The 18,010-nt window shown below is 38.2% G+C and overlaps 1 protein-coding gene across 1 annotated transcript; it reads right to left on the bottom strand.

Annotated features, from left to right (window-relative positions):
- Positions 1-5,215: 5,215 nt before the first annotated feature.
- On the bottom strand, positions 5,216-17,668 carry LOC117938801 (solute carrier organic anion transporter family member 1C1-like). The gene is made up of 15 exons (XM_034863690.1): positions 17,478-17,668; positions 16,652-16,721; positions 13,316-13,457; positions 12,831-12,963; positions 12,176-12,300; positions 11,900-12,046; positions 11,247-11,345; positions 10,528-10,785; positions 9,199-9,363; positions 8,450-8,645; positions 8,033-8,198; positions 7,706-7,890; positions 7,425-7,489; positions 7,144-7,261; positions 5,216-6,198 (listed from the first exon to the last, which is right to left on the bottom strand). The coding sequence occupies exons 2-15, from the start codon at positions 16,700-16,702 to the stop codon at positions 5,985-5,987; spliced, it is 2,064 nt and encodes a 687-aa protein (XP_034719581.1). The 5' UTR covers positions 16,703-16,721; positions 17,478-17,668; the 3' UTR covers positions 5,216-5,984.
- Positions 17,669-18,010: the final 342 nt, after the last annotated feature.

Raw genomic sequence — 18,010 nt, 5'->3', positions numbered from 1 at the left:
CAGTGAAATGAAGGGTAGACCGACTTTAAGGTAGAGTTTAACATTTTGGTATATAATCTAATTTCCTTTCTTGCTGATAGTTAGAGGAGAATATCCACACCACTCACATGTTTGTATGGTAAATATGTAGCTGGAGTCAGTGAGTCTGTTAGCCCAGCTTAGCATAAAGACTGGTAACAGGGTTAAACAGCTAGCCTGGTTAGTTTAGTTTAGTTAATTTGAACACGTAAAGAAAAAAAACATTAAAAAAAATACTTATATACATACATTCATGCATACATATATGATAATCAAAATGACAGATAAATTACGCCATGTACTTCTCAGCACAATCTTCCAAAATTGAAAGTCATTCCCACAAAAAAATAAACCATGTTAAAAAAGGAGTATGAAGAAGTTGACAAAGAACTTCTCAGGTCGGACCCCCTTTCTCTACTTTTATCCTTTAGTAAATACTAAATCTTCACTACACTGCTTCACTTATTTACACATCATAGACACAGATGCATACATACATACACACATTTACATTGGTTTGGTTTCTTCTTTCTTTACCACATATCTATATCAGATTAAGTAAGAACACACCCATACTAGACTTAGTATATAAATATATTAGTATACAGATATGTTAGTATTTAGATATGTCAGTGTATAAACATATCAGTATATAGATACATTAGTACATTGATATATTAGTATGTAGATATATTAGTATATAGATATATCAGTACGTAAACATGTCAGTATACAGATATATTAGTATGTAGACATATAAGTATATAAATGACAAGAAACCAAACAGTCATTATACAATACTTTCACTTTAAATCTTTTTTGTATCCCTTTAATATATTCATTTTAAATAATCTCTTGAAATTGCTTATTGTTGTACATGATTTCATCTCTTCACTGCAGCTGCAGTAACTCATTTAGTTGTGAAGCAGCAATTAAAGTTCTTTAATTTCAAGGCTGACAGAATGTGCCTATACCATCACATTGAAAGGCCAAGGTGATACTTCTCATTTATTTAGTGTTACTTCATGCTAAACTAAGCTAGCTAGTTGTTTGTCTTAGCTACAGTTTCATCTAAAAATGAGTCTCATCCAGCTTTCAAACATAAATAAAAATACTTTCCAAAATCTCAAACTATTTCTTTAAACTCGGTTTAACTACTCATTTCATATATCCCATGCATACATTTTGTATATGTTGATGTCTGTGTTTATAGTAGGCCACACGTCCTATTAATTAGTATCTACAAAAATCGTCACTTGTTTCCTTACAGCAATGCTCGTCTGCACATAGACATAACACTTTTTCATAGTTTTTCAGTCAACACTACATCAGTAATCTGCATAATAATGTCTCTCACATTATTGGACAGTTTAAAGGAGCTCAGATTCTCAGTAATTTCCTACAGTGTGAGCACATAAAAGTACCATTGTTATGCAAAGAGATACATTTTAACAATCAGTTTCAACTTATGAGGTTTATGGTATTGTAGTGCAGAGTTCTGGTGCCTAGCCAATCCTGTCACTTTATTCTCTACTGTCTGAATTAGTAAAGTGAGTGAGGAAAAAGCAGCTGTACCGGTACCTTTGTTAGGTCCACCAGCGTCTTCTCCTCGCAATCCTCTCCGCTCAGTCAACTTCAGGAGCTGGTGCAGGTTGAAATCATAACAGAGAGGAAAATGGTTTCCGATATCAACTCATTTGTCCTCTTGAAAACTTGAGAGGGCAGGCTGGGGGAGGGGGGAGAGAGTTAATATGGAGGACTCAATTAACCAGTATGTGTTTCACCTCATAACTCCAGTAATCCCCCCTCATGTTTAGCATAGGTATTACTCAGAAGCGCAGCCTGCCTTCAAAGTCAGAGCAAATCTTGGCAAGTGAGCCCTGGTCTTATCAGAGGAATTCAAATTATGTTATATGTAGAGAAATCGATTGCAAAATCACTGTTGCAAATCAACGAATGCGGATGTTTATCAGAATACCTAGTGCATCTTCAGGGCATCTTCTTCTGCTCCTCTGTAAACAGAAATTTGTCTCTCCTCCTAGTGAGAGGAGGAAAACCTGCTCTCCCCAATCTCCTATTCTCCTGTATGAGGTCAGAGCCATTCCTTGGAAGCAGCGGGACAAAGGGCCTCACACATTTCTATTCCACACACATGGCCAGTCCAGGAGGGGGACAGCAACAAGAGGGGGGAGATGGAAAAGGGAGACAGATTGGTAACTTCAAACCGGGCCCTTTGGATTTATTTATTTTTCCCACAGGCAAAAATAGTAGATGCTTTTTGCTTTAAACAGGGATTTTAAAAGAGCTGTATACAAAATCAGGCCAAGTCATTTCAAGTTTTATTTTTATTTTGAAAGTTTCAAAAAGAATGTATGTAATTATCTCCTTATAAAATACATATTGCAATAGGCCACTTTAATCTAAAACCAACCCCACTTTTTCTTTATATTTGCTGAAGTGCTTGGATGAAGATCCTTAAAAATGGAACATAGTGTGTCAGTACTAACAGTGTGTCTCAGTGTAAACCTTTCAGGGAATGCTGTATTAGTCCAGTGTATGGTGGAGGGTTCAGGCAGCCAGGCAGCAGGTCACTCAATCAGCTTTGGCCCCGCACAAATGCCAAAGATTAAGATTAAGAACAGTCACATTCCTGCACAGCAACAGTGAAGGAAGTGTTCACCACTTTCCCTATTCTGAAAAAATGATCCTTGGCTCTGGAATTTTGCATTTTGGCGCAAGGGTTTTACCTGTCGTTTGTCACTGTATCTAGTTAAAAGTGCTTTCAGACAGGAAAGCAGTTTGTTACTGCATCAGGGCGCCTTGAGACCATCTGTATGTTGGTATATAGATACTGTTTTTAACATGCTTTCAAAATTCTACATTACAATATTTCCTGTCTGACTGGCTATAGTTTGTACAGATGGAAGCTGAGACACCTTCAGTGGTGTTGCAGTACCTTACAGTGCATATTTGGTATTAGAGTGCAGCCTGCTGGTGAAACCAGATAGTGTACAGTCTCACAGATTCATGAATAACAAGACACTGAGGAAAAATTAAATTAGGTAGATAAATGAAATAAAGAGTATGAATACAGGAGAGATTATATCAATTCCGTTTAAGGCTAAAATAGAAAAGTGGACAAATTTTAAAATCTTATCTACGCTAAAAGTATAAGATTACAAGGGCTATTGGTATAAGGGTTTAGCAATCAATGTTGTAGTCCAATGTGTTGTAGTGGGTAACTGTACTGTATGTCTCCAGCCCAGAATCTACCTTTTGGGGGCATATACATGTATACCACATGTCATCGTATCATAGAGGGGGGTTTGGGTGTCCTCCCCTAGAGAACTTTTGAGCATCCACGACTTAATTTCCTGTATTCTGACACACTTTTAAGCACCAATTTGTAGGGGAAATACCTTTATTTAGCCTACGTGAAGATGAACAACACAGATGACATTTCGAATTGTGTTAAAATTATTATGGAAAGTATGTTGTTATGTGTCATTGGGCATTTTTAAGTGGGTACATGGAAATCCTGAAGCTTTCTCAGTTGGTGTAATGCGTATACCTACGTCTCATGTAGACTATACCACTTTTAGCAATCATACAGTATTGTAATTACTGGTCATAACAGTTACAGTAAACATAAATAAAAATGTTCTCCATTAAAGAAAGAGCATTTGTGGTGAGGCACAAAGTAAACAAAGAGGAGTTACATTTTTGTGGACCTGGTTATGGAATAACAACCGTCAACTTTAACACTCTGGTTATGTTATGCGTGTGAAATTGATCAGTTTTAAAGTTTTTAAAATCTAGAAAAGTAAAAAGAGTATTTGCTTCTTTGCTGCCAAGCATTGCATAAATAAAGTTTACTTTCAATACAAGCCTGAACAGACATGGTGTCATCTCTGTTTATGTAACATCAATCCATGAAATAAAGTTTAAAAAACGCAAAAAGACATTGTTACGTAAAACTACTGTACTTTGTATCTAGGTTTTTTCCAATGTACATAACAAAAAGAGTCTGAACATGTACATTTTATGAAAAACGAGTGAATTATCCTGCCATGATCCATGAAAGATGAATAACACCATTTCACAAAATATCGAATGAATTGTTGGATATTTAGAGGCTGCAAGCTAGTATTGTGAATTTTTTTTAAAAATGATTTTAAAGCCAAACAATTTAGACACTCTCGTTGTGTGCGACTGAAGATGAACAACATTACTTTTATTTTTAGATGAGGGATTGTACGTTAACTCACCCAGTCTGTTGGGTCAGCAGGTCCACAGGTGAGGATGGGAATGCCATTATTAAGATTAATGACCCCTGTGTTATTGCTGCCATTGAACCGGCTCAGGATCACGTGTTGTCTTACAAAAGCTGCTTAAGGAGGGTCAGAACAGTGAGGATATGGAAAATTTGTCATGTGTAAATTGAGGGCCAAAGAATAAGTTAGAAGTAAAATGTGTAAAAAATAAAAGAATTAATAACGGCATATATTGTGATCACATTTTGTTGGATTTTATTTTTAAAAAGAACAGATACAGTTCAAGAAATGCTAAAACCTAATCTATTGGCACAATAACAACATATTAAACTCAATATTAAATTATCATAATTAACAGAAATTATATATAATACCTGATGATATATTTTAATTGACAACTATAGTGTATAGCAGAGTAAACAAAGTACAATCAAGTTTAAGTTACACTTCACTCACTCTTAGTCCACTGTCCAAAAACTTCCCCAGACCCTAAACACTGGTGAGTCAGAGGATTATATGAGTGTTCATGACCTTTAGGGCTTGTTTATCAAAATGTAATGTAACAAGATGTGTGTGTAAATGTCAGACCGGTGAGATACCCAGAACATGTCAAATGGTAATGGGGCAACAGTTAGAATAAACAGGCACCTGTTAATGAAAAACAGTGTGTGTGTGTGTGTCTGTGTGTGTGTGTGTGTGTGTGTGTGTGTGTGTGTGTGTGTGTGTGTGTGTGTGTTTGTGTGTGTTTGTGAGTGTCTGTGTGTGCGTGCGTGCGTGCGTGCGTGCGTGCGTGCGTGAGTGCGTGCGTCTGTTCCTGTGTTTGTGTTTATATGTGTGTGTGTGTGAGTGAGTGAGTGCGTGTGAGTGTGTGTGTGTGTGTGTGTGCGTGTGTGAGTGTGTTTACTTTTGGTACTAAGAAACACTTTTTTTTGCATGACTAAAAGCCTGACTGAACGTTCTTTAGTTTCTCAAGAAACAAAATTTATAGTTAGATGAAATGATTGATCACTCTCATGCATGCTGTTCAAATTTGATGACAGCCAGGTAGCTTAGTTTAACTTAGCACACAGAATGCGAACAGGGTGTGTTAGTAGGCTGAATCTGTTACCTTTGGACACGGCTAACACGCTGCTGGTGCAACCTTCACACTTTTACCTAACAGACTTGAGAGTGATATTGGTCTGTTCATCTAACTTTGGAAAAGTAAGCAAAGAAGCGCATATAACTTTTTAACTTGCTCATGTTTAGCCTCAGTGCAATTAGGTGTGTTTGGGGCAGCAAACTGCCAAAAAAGGTAAGGTTGTCCTCCAAATATTTGACTTCTTTTTTTGATCTTACTTTCTTTGACATCATACTGAAATGTTTCATAGTTGAACATCATCATGAGTGAACAGCGCCCACTATATTTTCTTGACTGAAGTAGAGCTAAAAATGACCTCTAAGTTTTCATTCATTTAATTGGTGTTCATAGTAAAACTAAGCTTTGACCTTCAAAGTAAACAAACAGCAGTTGATATTTTCAGCATGATATCTTTGTAAAAATAAAGGAGGTGTACTGCTCGAAGACAATAGAGTGCTGACACTGTACCATTACCACATTTGGTCCACTATGGATGCAGCACAGTACTTCGGCAATGGAAAATCTGCGTTGTTCACCTGCATAACGCAATGGTGTGTCCTTCCCCAAACTCCTTAAATAGTGCTCTCATTGTCTGCGTCTTCTTTGTTTTTGCCAATGCTGATGTTGGCGTGTCCATTATCCACCGTGTTACCTTCTAGTCCGTTTTCTTTAGCCTGATTCCTCAATGTTAACTTCTTCTGTCTCTTGACAACTGTGCGGTAGACGCATCCCCAGAGCATGTTAGAAAGGCAGTAGAGTCCAGTGATCAATCCCAAGAATGTCATCCTGATAGTAAAGTACATTAGAACAGGTTACGTTTAATTTTTTACATCATTGAAGTGCTTTCATTGAGACCTTTTGTCTGAGTTTGGGACAAAAATCGTACTAATGAGTGAAACTTCTGTTTTGTGTTAAAATTGTAGAAATCTGTTTCGGGAGCAGTGACTTCCTGGTAATAGTCATACACATAAACGCTCTGTGATTACCACAACTTATAGTTTTTCCTCTTTAGCTTTTGTAAAGATTAAACAAAAAGGACCTAACATGCTAATTCATGAGTTTTAGACGTGCTGACAGAGCCAGGCTAGCTAGTTTCCTACTGGTCTACTAGTCTTTATGCTAAACTAAGCTAATCCTGTGCTGGTCGTGGCTTCATATTTAGAATGAATCAAAATATCAAAAAAATGGTGGTAGTTAATTTAAGATTAATTCCAACTGTACACAACAATGTCCCCTTTGCTAAACTAAAATAATTATATTTTTAGAAACACATTTAACGACTATGAAGAGAAGCAGAGAAGAGAAGGGGTGCCGTGTCTGTAGCTATACACCCTCCTACCACCGGTCTAGGCAGAACGCTGCAACTCATCACTCCCTAACTATAAGCTTTATCAAAGAGAAGAGTTTTAAGTTTATTCTTAAATGTGGTGACGGTGTCTTCCTCCCGAACCCAAAGGATTTTAAATTCAATCCTGGATTTTATAGGAAGCAAATGCAGAGAAGCTAATTCAGAAGAAATATGATGAATCTGAATCTGGATCAGCTGAAGAGTTTTACGGGACTTATGAGCATCCTGATGGTATGGAATTACAGTAGTCCAGCCTAGAAGTAACAAATGCATGGACTAGTTTTTCAGCTAGTGTGTTTCAGTCTTTTTTTCAGTCATCTTTTTTTAGGATTATTACAAGTAGGATATTCTAGCAAACAAATATAAGTCTGGTTTCACTGTACCTAAATTTAGCAGCATCATAGAGTCTACATGCTCCACGTCCTCCACAATGCTTGGTACCCCACTTTAAACAGGTTTGGTCAATCAGTGCTCCAAAATATATAGGAGGAGGTATTCCACCTGAAAACAAAGAAAGTCACATGGTCTTTCACATAAAAGACACAATTTAACTTACTATTGCTTTCAGTTTAATCATGGTCCTGTGAACTAAAATTAAAAAGCTAAATCTTTAACATGATTATTTTACAAACCCTATATTGTGATACTATATAGTGATACTCACCCAAGGTTCTTACTATCAGTGTCTGCATACCCAAAGCCAGTGACTTCAGGTCTGGCTGTATGGACCTGGAATATAAGCCCAAACATTATCATATCAGACCATGATATCAGCATTTTAGCTTAAAGAATACAGAGGATGCAATACTATCCACAATAGTGTTACAGAGACAGTTTACACAAAGTGATTACATATGTCAAAAATCAACAAGACACGGCAAGGTATAATTATACTCAGCCGTAAAAGATGTGAGATGAGCCTGTTTTAGCTTTAGTGTCTCTTACCTGAGCAATACAATGTATCCCGGCGTTCCCCCACAGGCAGAAATAAAAGATCCCACAACAGAAAAAGTCATGTAGATTTTGAACATGTAATCGCAGTCACTCCTCCTGGGGCACTGGCCCAGCACTGCAGACATGTTCATGCCCGGAGTCATCATCTCCCCAGCACAGGTGCAATTATGAAACGTCTAAAGAACCGGAAGACAGATGTGAATAATGACCTTTGTCTGTGGACTGTAGCTTGGTTGCTGCTACACAATATGTGCCTTTCAAACAAGATTTAAAACAGAACAACAACGCTGTCCGGGCAAATAAAAGTTACTGCCTTACCATTTCTCTGCCAGTGCCGGTGGAGGTCTGGCAGCCAGCCAAGCAAGGTGAGGCATATGTTACTCCGTTTTGGGCGCATACTGGGTCCCAATGCTTCATTGAGCAGGAGCAGCCCATGTTGCACTGTGACAGCAAGGTCTGTTGGTTGTAGGACACTTGAGGAACCCTGGTGAACACAGACATGACCAGAAATACTGCAAGGGTATACTGTTCCATTAAAGCTTGGATCCATGTCCTTGGATATCATGCTTAACTCATAATAGAGTCAAACCCCTCTTAGTTTAGTTGGAAAATATGTAATTTAAACAACAAAAACTAAAATCAAAGACTGAGTGATAGGACACTTTGCAATGGAACCACCCCTTCACTAACTCCACTAACTTATGTAACTAAAAACAATAGTTGCATGCCACTCACCCCTGATATGAGACAGTCAGACCTGCCACCTCTGCTGTGTCACAGTGGAGGAAGATCTGAACGAAAAGCAGACATAAGGCCCCGATGGAGGCAGTGATTGACACCCTGGCTGCTCCGATGACACCCAGCTTGAAACGCTTCAGTACAAAACCTCCGGTGATGATGCCCAAAGCTACTGCTGGCAGGTTCATTACACCTGGATGGATGAATACATGCATGGGTGAATGGATGGATCATCAATACACTGGAAACACAATAAAATGAAAACATCCTACTGATCACAATGTTATGTTTCATGAACATTCGGTAACGTTGAAGAGTGCAATGGTAATTATTGGCTCTATATATGGATTTCCTTTTTTTTTAAGCTAATTCCTTTCCTTTCCATGTACCACATTGTATGCATTTGCATTAAAGTGGTTCTGTCTAGCAGCCAATTATTGTTCTATTTTGAGGTTTCATAACAGTACGGTAGGTGATTGTAAAACCATATATTTAAAATATTAATATTCCAATAATAAAACCGTCAGCCAGCCGGGCTGGTAAACAGTCATTTAAAGATGATCATAGCTCAGGGTGCTACTTTACACACACACACACACACACACAAGAGAAGGCCACAGTGGGATACTTAGTGCTTATATTTAGAGTCAACTGTATCTCTCCCAATCACACTTCCCTTCAATAACATCATTGTTTCAGTTGCAAAGATCAGTGAAGGCAGAGTGAATGGGTGTTAGTTGTTGTACCTATGATGAAAATGGCCTTGGAGGCTGATTGGCCGTAGATTTGCTCCATGAATTTAGGCTTGAAAGTGATCATGCCAATAAAGCCGTTGACAGCCACCAGGTGTGTAAGGACCATCAGCGTGAAGACGTTGTTCTTGAAGAGTCTCTTCAGAGATGGAATGAAATCTGGTGAAAAACAAAGCGTAAAGAGAGACTATAGCATTAAGATAAAGTAGTTTTATTGAGATTGTTATATCTGGTTTCCTTATTGTTGTTAGAGTCAGAATAATATAGCGTCCTCAAAATTACTTCCTACAAGGAGGTTATGTTTTCTGTTCGGTTCGTCTATTTGTTTGTCTGTTTGCTGGTTTGTTTGTCCGTCAGCAGGATTATGGATATTCATGAAACATGGTGTGAGGCAGTGGACTGGGTAAACCCCACCCGCCCTGCAGCTCAGTCTGGAAACCTGCATGTATAATTCTCCTGCTTCAGTTCACAATTTAGCAACAGCCAATCACAAACTGGCTTATCTACCTAGCTGTTGGTGTGTTCAACACAATGTTGATAGAGAAGCAACCAAGCAACTTCTTGTTTACATTCAACACAGAGGCGGCCACCAAACGCCACCGAAGCGTGGCAACCCGTTGATGCCGCTGTTGCTTCTACGTCACCCGGATCATTGGTTTGATTGGTTGATGGACTATCCAATTGCCTACAAAGTCATTTAAACTATGCCCATTGGTCATGCCTCTTGTGCAGAGAAAATACAGAGCAGGTTCCCCAGACCAACGCTGAATCAAAGCTTGGTTTGGTCCAGTGATAGCCAGACTAGAGACACGGGCCAAGGAAGAACCAATTAAAATTTGGAGTGGACACGAATGACGGGCGGATACACAGATTTTTTTTCACTTTTGTTGACATCACAAGATAGGGCGTTTGTGCTACATTCATGTGGTGTTGGAATAATCAGAAAATAACTTTGGGTAAATTCCCACTGCATTACCATTGTGAGATAGGACATGCCTTGGTCGAGGTCTGCGCTCTATACTTTGAAACTCTTTGGTAATGTATTGTTACATTTTTTAACTTTTTTTCTGCTTTTTGGAAGTAACTTTACTTCCAAATAATAATTAGGTTGGCTAACTACTTTTTCTCTTTCATGACGTGTGATTTAACCTTTGCCCAGATTGCATGGTTGTTATTTCAAGTCCAGTTTTCAGGGCTACTGATCCGGGGCTCTGGTTTGTTTGGACTTTACTTTGTTAATGATTAAACACATTTGAACCCTAAAAATGGTTTGCACATTACACAATGATTTGTGTGTACTGATGGGAAAATCTTGAAAAGTACCTTTAGCCAGCTCCTGGAACGTGACTGTCTTCTTCTCCTCATGATCCTGGTTTTCGTCAGGCAGGAAATTCTCCTGCTCTGCCATTGTGGTGAGCTCTGTGCTTTTACTCTGGCTCTGCTCTTGGCCCTCTTTGGGCAAAGATTTGGGCAGGAACCAGAATGGGATACTGGACAGAAGGATGATGGTGCCAGTCACAATGAAGCCTAGCCACCAGGCCCCCACCCAGCGGGAGTCCTTATGGTTAATGGTGACACTGTCTGGGAAAGGAAGATGAGCAAAGGTGGCGGATTATTATAAAGTGTATAAAGGACTCTCATTGGTAACCCGTGACTCTTTTTGTCTTAACAGTTTAGACATTTGTAGGAGCTGACAGCTTTAATCCATGCAGTAGACACTGAAATAGTCCTACTATGACAACAGGATAAAACCTATTATTATTAAGATTAATAATCACTCAATGAAAAACTTTTTAATCTTTAAATACAACTTTGCTCTGCAATTTCAAAAGGAGGTAATGTTTTTTTGAAGGGCAAATTAATTCCAGACTTTGACAGATGTTATGTGTTAAAGGTCTCCAACTCAGCCAATTACTCAAAATCGGTCTAATCAATCTAGGGTAAAACCGACTAACTGTGGGAAAACTAGCAAAAATGAAGTCTGCATGTTCTGCCACATTAAGACGTCTTGTTTTTTCCCCTGATATCGAGACGTCCCATACCTAAATCCACAAATCCAATGTCTACGTAGATCTTGGCAAGGAGGGACCCGAGCATGAACCCAAACATCGGTCCTAAGATTCCCACTGTATGGATGCAGGCTGGGGAATGGAGAAACAGAGAGATTAAGGTCATGTGCTCTAGTACTGTCATAACACATGTTCAATCAAGAATTATTCAAATAATACAGGTTAACAAAACACAAATAGTGGGACACTTTGTAAGCAAGCAGATAGTAAAAAATGAAATGATTATGTAGCTAAGCCCTTAAGAAGTGTAAAGTAACCAACCCAAACAGGAAAGAGTGTAAACTAGGGGTCAGCAACCTTTGGCTCCTTTTGGTAACTTAACCAACATGTGTAACAATTTGGGAATGTTGAAGTGTAGTGCCTTCCTGTCCACATACCCAATGACCTCTTTCACAGCCATTGACAGGTGCACAGCCTGTTATTTACAGTAGTTTGGAATGAGTTTTCCCATTTCCTATTTCTCTGCTTCTTATTGGCTGGTGTTGCTGATTTCTTACAGAATGTGGCGCACGTTTGGCACGTTAACAAGAACTTTAAAAAAATGCCCTCTTAACGAATAGGTTGCCCCCCTGGCAAAATGTCATAAAATAATTATCACAGACAGTGGGATGTTAAACATAACTAACCTAAATAGAAAGGAGTGTTTTCTTCCTTGGCAAAGTCATCCAGGTAAGACACACCCAGAGGCATGATGGGAGTCTCTCCAATTCCACGCAGCATGTTTCCCAGGAATACATAGATCCACAGGGATGAGCCAGCTGCCTTTTCACAAGCTGAGGGAGGAAAACTGGGCTCAGAATGTGAAATGAAACCATGGATGACATTGAAAATTCTTAATAGAGCATAGCTTCTGCTTCTCAAGACAGAAAGAAATTGATTTGGTTTATCTAATTGCCACATACCTGTTCTGGCCGCTAAATCCGGCATTTCATCTGCAACAGCCAGGCTGTGGTTTGACATGCAGGGCAGGATGCTCGCAGTGCTGTTGGTATCTGTACTGTGAGACACACTGGTCTCATATTTATACCTGGAAAAAATAAAAAAACGCATATTACTCAACTGTCTAAGCCGGGTCTTGTATTTTTTTGTGTCAGAATCACCTTTCAACACTAACACTAGTTACTAAACTAAACTAACAAACCAATTAAAGATATAGTCCCTGTAGTCCTAGTTCCACAAAGCACTGGATATTCTGCTGTGTCTACTGAACTTGGAGGCCCCAGGGCACATACATAGGTTGGGCAGGGCCTTCAATGTAGACCAACAGCTCATTTTTGAGCTGAAACCCCAACAGGCTAATCTCACCATGATCGCATTAGATAAAAAATGTAAAATTAGCTGTTATTTCATGATGTCATATATGTATCTTGCATATTGTACCCAGAATACTAGTAACTCGTTGACTCTTCTCTTGGCATCCACGGCAGCTCTGCCGCCAAGAATCATACATTTTGATTCTAATAATAATGTGTGGCTTCGCTGCAGCGCAACAAATGTTGCTGGATATTACATATAAGATATTTGAATGTTGAAAGATAAAGAAAACAGGTTACTAACAGTCCCTGGAAGAAGTGAGGCAGGGCTATGAGGAAAGATCCAGCAGCCATGATCACACAGCCAATTCCAATCAGCCTGGGACGATGGAGCTTAGCACCAAAGTAGCTAACAAAGGCTACTACCAACAGGTTACCTGTAAAGGTAAAAACATACAACATAACTCATTAAATGAAAGAATGAATATTTGCTTAAATACATAGTTTGACATATGTGAAAATACACATATCCAGTTTCTTGCATAGAGTTAGATGATTAGACTTATATAGCTCTGCCATTTTTGTACTCTTGATGTAAAGTTAGTCAGAAGGCCTAGCTAAGCATAGCTTAGCATAAAGGCTGAAAAAACTAGCCTGGCTCTGTCTAACAGACACAAATTCCACTAATCAACACCTATAAAGCTCAGTAATTAACATTTTACAATTGGGTTTCATACAAATAACAATCCAGAATGTTTTTTGTTTTTGTTTTTTTAAAGCTACACATACCCATTTCGAAGCTGCCATCTATAACCCCTATGAGGGTGCTGGGGATATCAAAGCGCCTCTCAATCTGGGTGATGGAGCTCTTCATATAGGCTCCACCAAAGGCTTTGGAAAAGAATACAAATGCCATAGAGAACAGGAAGAGCTGGAAACACACAAACACACAATGAGCATGTTAGAGGAAACAGTTAGATTTTTCTGTTATTAGGTTTAGTTAAAGGATGGGGTCATTATTGTAGCAAAACTATTTGCAAATGTGTGTGAAGCATTGAGCAACTGGATCTCAACCCATGTGTGCATACTGTAATGAAAATGTAAAATAATCTCTAAAGGCGTTCTATGTTTTGTGTAAAGGAATCTGCAAATGTGTATTCAGAATCCATGTGTGGAAGACAAAATTGTAAATTCAGACATAGATATTATTGGCTGAAAAATATTTTTCTCCAAGAGCTGAAAATACCATTAAGTTATTGGTTGCAACTCAGCATGCCTCTCAATTTACAGTCTTTTTACCTGTGACTGTTACCGTGGCAGAGATCTACACAGTACACAGCTTTGTCTACATTTAAAGTTCTGTCTACACATTTACAAATCTCAGTACATTTGTTAATCTGAATACAGACTTGAAGATTTTGAAAACCTAATTTCGCACACGTTGGTTCTAAATACACATTTGCAGATTTCTGTACCCATTCACAAATCTAAGTCCGCATTTATAAATTCTTTTACCCATTCACAAATCTAAATAAGCACACATGGATTGATATACATATGCACATTTGCAAGTAGTTTTGCTGAACTAATGACCCCGCAGTTATCGCTCAGACTGATTCTCAGAACATCTTTACATGCAACACGATTGTTGTAGTTTGATTTAGAATAATTACATTTACAAAAACACCCGAGTGAGAGGATTAATCTATTTTTGTTAAGTTCCAGTAATGCTGTGAAAGGTTTATTCCAAAACAGAGGATAAAAGGAAGTGATTGCATCTTGCATGGACGGATTAGGATCACACACATTTAAAGGCCTACAGTACTTCACACCTGCTTTCAACACTGATTGGATTTAAATTAAATTAAATTAAATGCAATACTGTGTAGAAGCAATCTAAAGCAATCTAATGTAGAACAGGTTTTAATTTTATAATTTCAACATCATGTCAAGAAAGAGAAAGACAACATTGAAATCACAGTATACAAGTTGACACACCATAATTTGTCAAATGAAATGAATACAAAGTCTGAGTTCTGGAAATTTACTAAAATCTTAAATCTTTGAGAACTCATTGGAGTCCTTTTTAGAGTTTGCTTGCTTTACCAGTAAAGCAAACCATGTGTGCAGCCATATCCTTGCCACACAGATAAGGAATAAAAGGGATTCACACTGGGCTATAGTTCATAGACTGTACTGCGAACATGTTTCAAGAACAGATAAAGCTCCACAGGTAGAACATTTTTTAATTTCCGCCAGAGTTCAACACGCAACAAAACAATGTTCTCAACCAAAATGAATTGCTACTGGTCTGATAATGTTATTAGAATACATGTAATAAACCATGTTGAAAAAGTACCAATAAAAAACAACTCACTGATACTGGTCACAGCTATCACGATTTTAATCCTTCAAAGCCCTTTACCGAGTATTAACCTTATCTGTATGCAATTTTCATTTCAACACTCCTTTACACTCATAAACTGTTCTGCTCCCATTCCATGAGCAAGTAAAACTCTTTTAATGAACTCAAAGTCTCATTTGGTGTTAAAGTATCACATTGTATCTGGTCGAGAGAGAAATTAAGCTTTTTTGGTTAATGCATTACCCTTTTACTGTCTCATCAAGTACGGCATTTGTCTTTCACAGATAATACTGACACAGAAATGAAAGACCAAGACAACTAAGGGTAAAGAAAAGCTTTACATTGAGATTTTATAACATGGCTCTAGCTCTGGTCTAATAGTATTTACAACAATATTCATCAATAGAAATGATTGGATTTAATCAAACAGTGAGTGTTATTCCTTGATCATTTTTAATACTGGGAAAGTAGAACATTCATTTGGTGTCATAGTCTCTCATTTAGTCTAGTAAAGAGAAAAATTTGTTGTTTTTACTCAACCCCTGTGTAACATAAAAATATACCTTTTATGTCATTTTCAATATCTCCAGATCAATACAATTTTTGCTTAGAAGCAGAGAAATGCACAGCGAGGTCTTCCATGCGATCGTAGGGCATCCGGAAGCTTTTTAATCCAGCCAGAAAGTAGTGTTTTTGGACAATAAATCCATAATTATGAATCCATAAATCCCGTTACGTAGTCTTTGATATATCCACACCACTTCGAGCTAGCGTTGGTCAGTTTGCATGTCCTTAAATTTTACACCTGGTGCTTTCCAAAGAGGACTTCCAAAAGCTCTGTGATCCAGCCTGGAGCTGCGGTGTCTTTTCAGAGACTTTGCATAATACAATAGCACACATTGTAGCCAAAACCGAGCCAAAAAATAAGAATGTAACAGCGTAAATGTAATAAATAATGCACAGATTCTTCTTAGTGCATTTGGATGGTATTGTAAGGCATGCGCCCAGGGTGCATATTTTGTGTGACTTATTGACAGTGAAATGGACAGAAAGTGAAAGAAAGGCAGCTCACTCAGCCAATATACAACCCTAACCTGATGCAAACAGGAGGGCCTTTTGTGTGTGTGTGTGTGTGTGTGTGTGTGTGTGTGTGTGTGTGTGTGTGTGTGTGTGTGTTTAAAATCTAAATAGTTTTTTGTTTGTGTTGGTGTTATTAAGAGAGAGAGTTATTTTTGTTTCCCCCGATTGCCAAAACTTTCAAAGACAAGGAAGAACAACTTTTCTTCTTCTTTCTTTCTCTGTCTTCCTAATCATTTTATAATGTATACATGCATGCACCACTACTGCAGCATGCATATCCTGATAGCCCAGGTTGTCCTGAAAAACACAATGTCTATAATTTGCATCACATTGCATAATGTGCTGGGTTGGTGTTACACAAGCATTATTACACAAGCAAACCAGATGACCAAATACTGGCGGAAAACTGGCTTAGACCTCGGAGGGTTAATGCTTTGCCTTTTACTTCTTTGTCAGATCTGGCATTTGTCTTTCGAAAATAATACTGACACAGAAATAAAATACCAAGAAAAGTTAGGGTAAAGAAAAAGAGTTTTACAATGAGATTGTAGAACTTGGCACTGTCACAGGTCTATTTTTGTTCACAACCATGGATTTAAATGATCAAGGCCCTACAAAAACCAGTGAACAATATTTCCTGACGATTGCATAATACTGGATAACTGAAACATTTCACCAACCTTGAAGTTGGAGCAGCAACCTGCACGTGGTTTTTTGGACTCTACACTCATGATGCTGCTGGTAAGGGACCTGCAGAAAGAGTGTGAGCACATCAGAGTTTGGGGCTAATTATGTTCATTTCGTGAGATCTTTATCAAATTGCTTTTCCTTAAAATATCCCAAATTAAAAAATGAACTTCTGCAACTTTATTTTTGTTTTAAATAAATTAACTGTTGATGTTTTATAACAACATATGAAAAAATATATGTACAATCAACACAGTACAAAATGTAAAAAAAGAATAAAATATATAAAAAATCCACACCCAAAGTACAAATGAAACAAACAAACTTACTCACAAACATGCGTACACACACAAACACACAAGTGGATGAGAGTTTCATGTATGGCCTATTGATCTTAACCCCAACCCACAGAAACCAAAACCCCAAAATGTCCAGCAGTATGCATACAAAAACCAAACAAAGACCGGCATAGAAACAGTGCATGCAGTACATGCATTGGGTCCAAAAAGTCCAAAAACTTGGCCCCAAGATTGTTCCCATTAATGCAGATAGTTTTGAAAAATTAGTAAAGCAGCTGGTTAATGATAACAAGTTCATTGTCAGTGTGCAGTGTGATAGAGTCGATAACCTGTCGTGCATACTGGTATATACATTTTGAAGAAGCTTAGAATTTAAGATTTGTCACAAAAGGTTTTAACAGTAAAAAAAAAACAGTAATTTATACTGAAACACAAGTAAATAGTACAATATTTTCCTCAATGCATCACAAAGATCTTATTGCAGAATTATAAGAAGGTAAAAACCAGAAAATATATTTACCTAAGAGGCTCCAGTGGTCCTATGAGGGATGGGAAGGATGTGATAAAATAGCTGAAGGCTGGCTCTACCTGGCAGGACTTTGTGCTTCAAGTCTTATTATAGGTAATTATCTGTAATCAGTAACCCAGCCACCATGTGAACATCTTGATCATGTCAATAAAAAGCCCTCCAACCCCTCCAGCACTCACAAACACGCCCCCACAAACAAACCTGAATGTGACTGCTCAGGTTGGGTAATGTCCAGTAGCATGTAAGTCTGACCAGCACCGGAAGGTTCAGAGGTTCACCGAAGGCAAACACACACACACACACACACACACACTGACATTCACGGTCTGCACACACTCGCACATCCTCCTCTGTAAACATCATAAGCTTCCCAAATATCCAGTCTTTGCTACAACAAACAGCCGCAGCGTGAAGCTGTCCACAGCTTATTTTACCAGCCTGCTGTCTCTGTTAGTTTGGTTTTCAAAGACAGAAATGCTTTTCCTCTCCTGGAGAAATTCAGCTTTTTTAAGGCGGGGTGTTCC

Source organism: Etheostoma cragini, chromosome 23 (assembly GCF_013103735.1).
Source record: "Etheostoma cragini isolate CJK2018 chromosome 23, CSU_Ecrag_1.0, whole genome shotgun sequence".
Classification (NCBI taxonomy): Eukaryota; Metazoa; Chordata; class Actinopteri; order Perciformes; family Percidae; genus Etheostoma; species Etheostoma cragini.
Note: the sequence above shows the minus strand (reverse complement) of the source record. Positions and strands in the feature narration are given on the sequence as shown.

Excerpts from the sequence above, each read along its gene's own strand:
- LOC117938801 (XM_034863690.1), bottom strand. The coding sequence starts at position 16,702 with ATGAGTGTAGAGTCCAAAAAACCACGTGCAGGTTGCTGCTCCAACTTC. Across the intron at positions 12,964-13,315 it reads AGATGGCAGCTTCGAAATGG|GTAACCTGTTGGTAGTAGCC; the intron begins GTATGTGTAGCT and ends TTACCTTTACAG. Across the intron at positions 7,262-7,424 it reads ACTGATAGTAAGAACCTTGG|GTGGAATACCTCCTCCTATA; the intron begins GTGAGTATCACT and ends CTTTGTTTTCAG.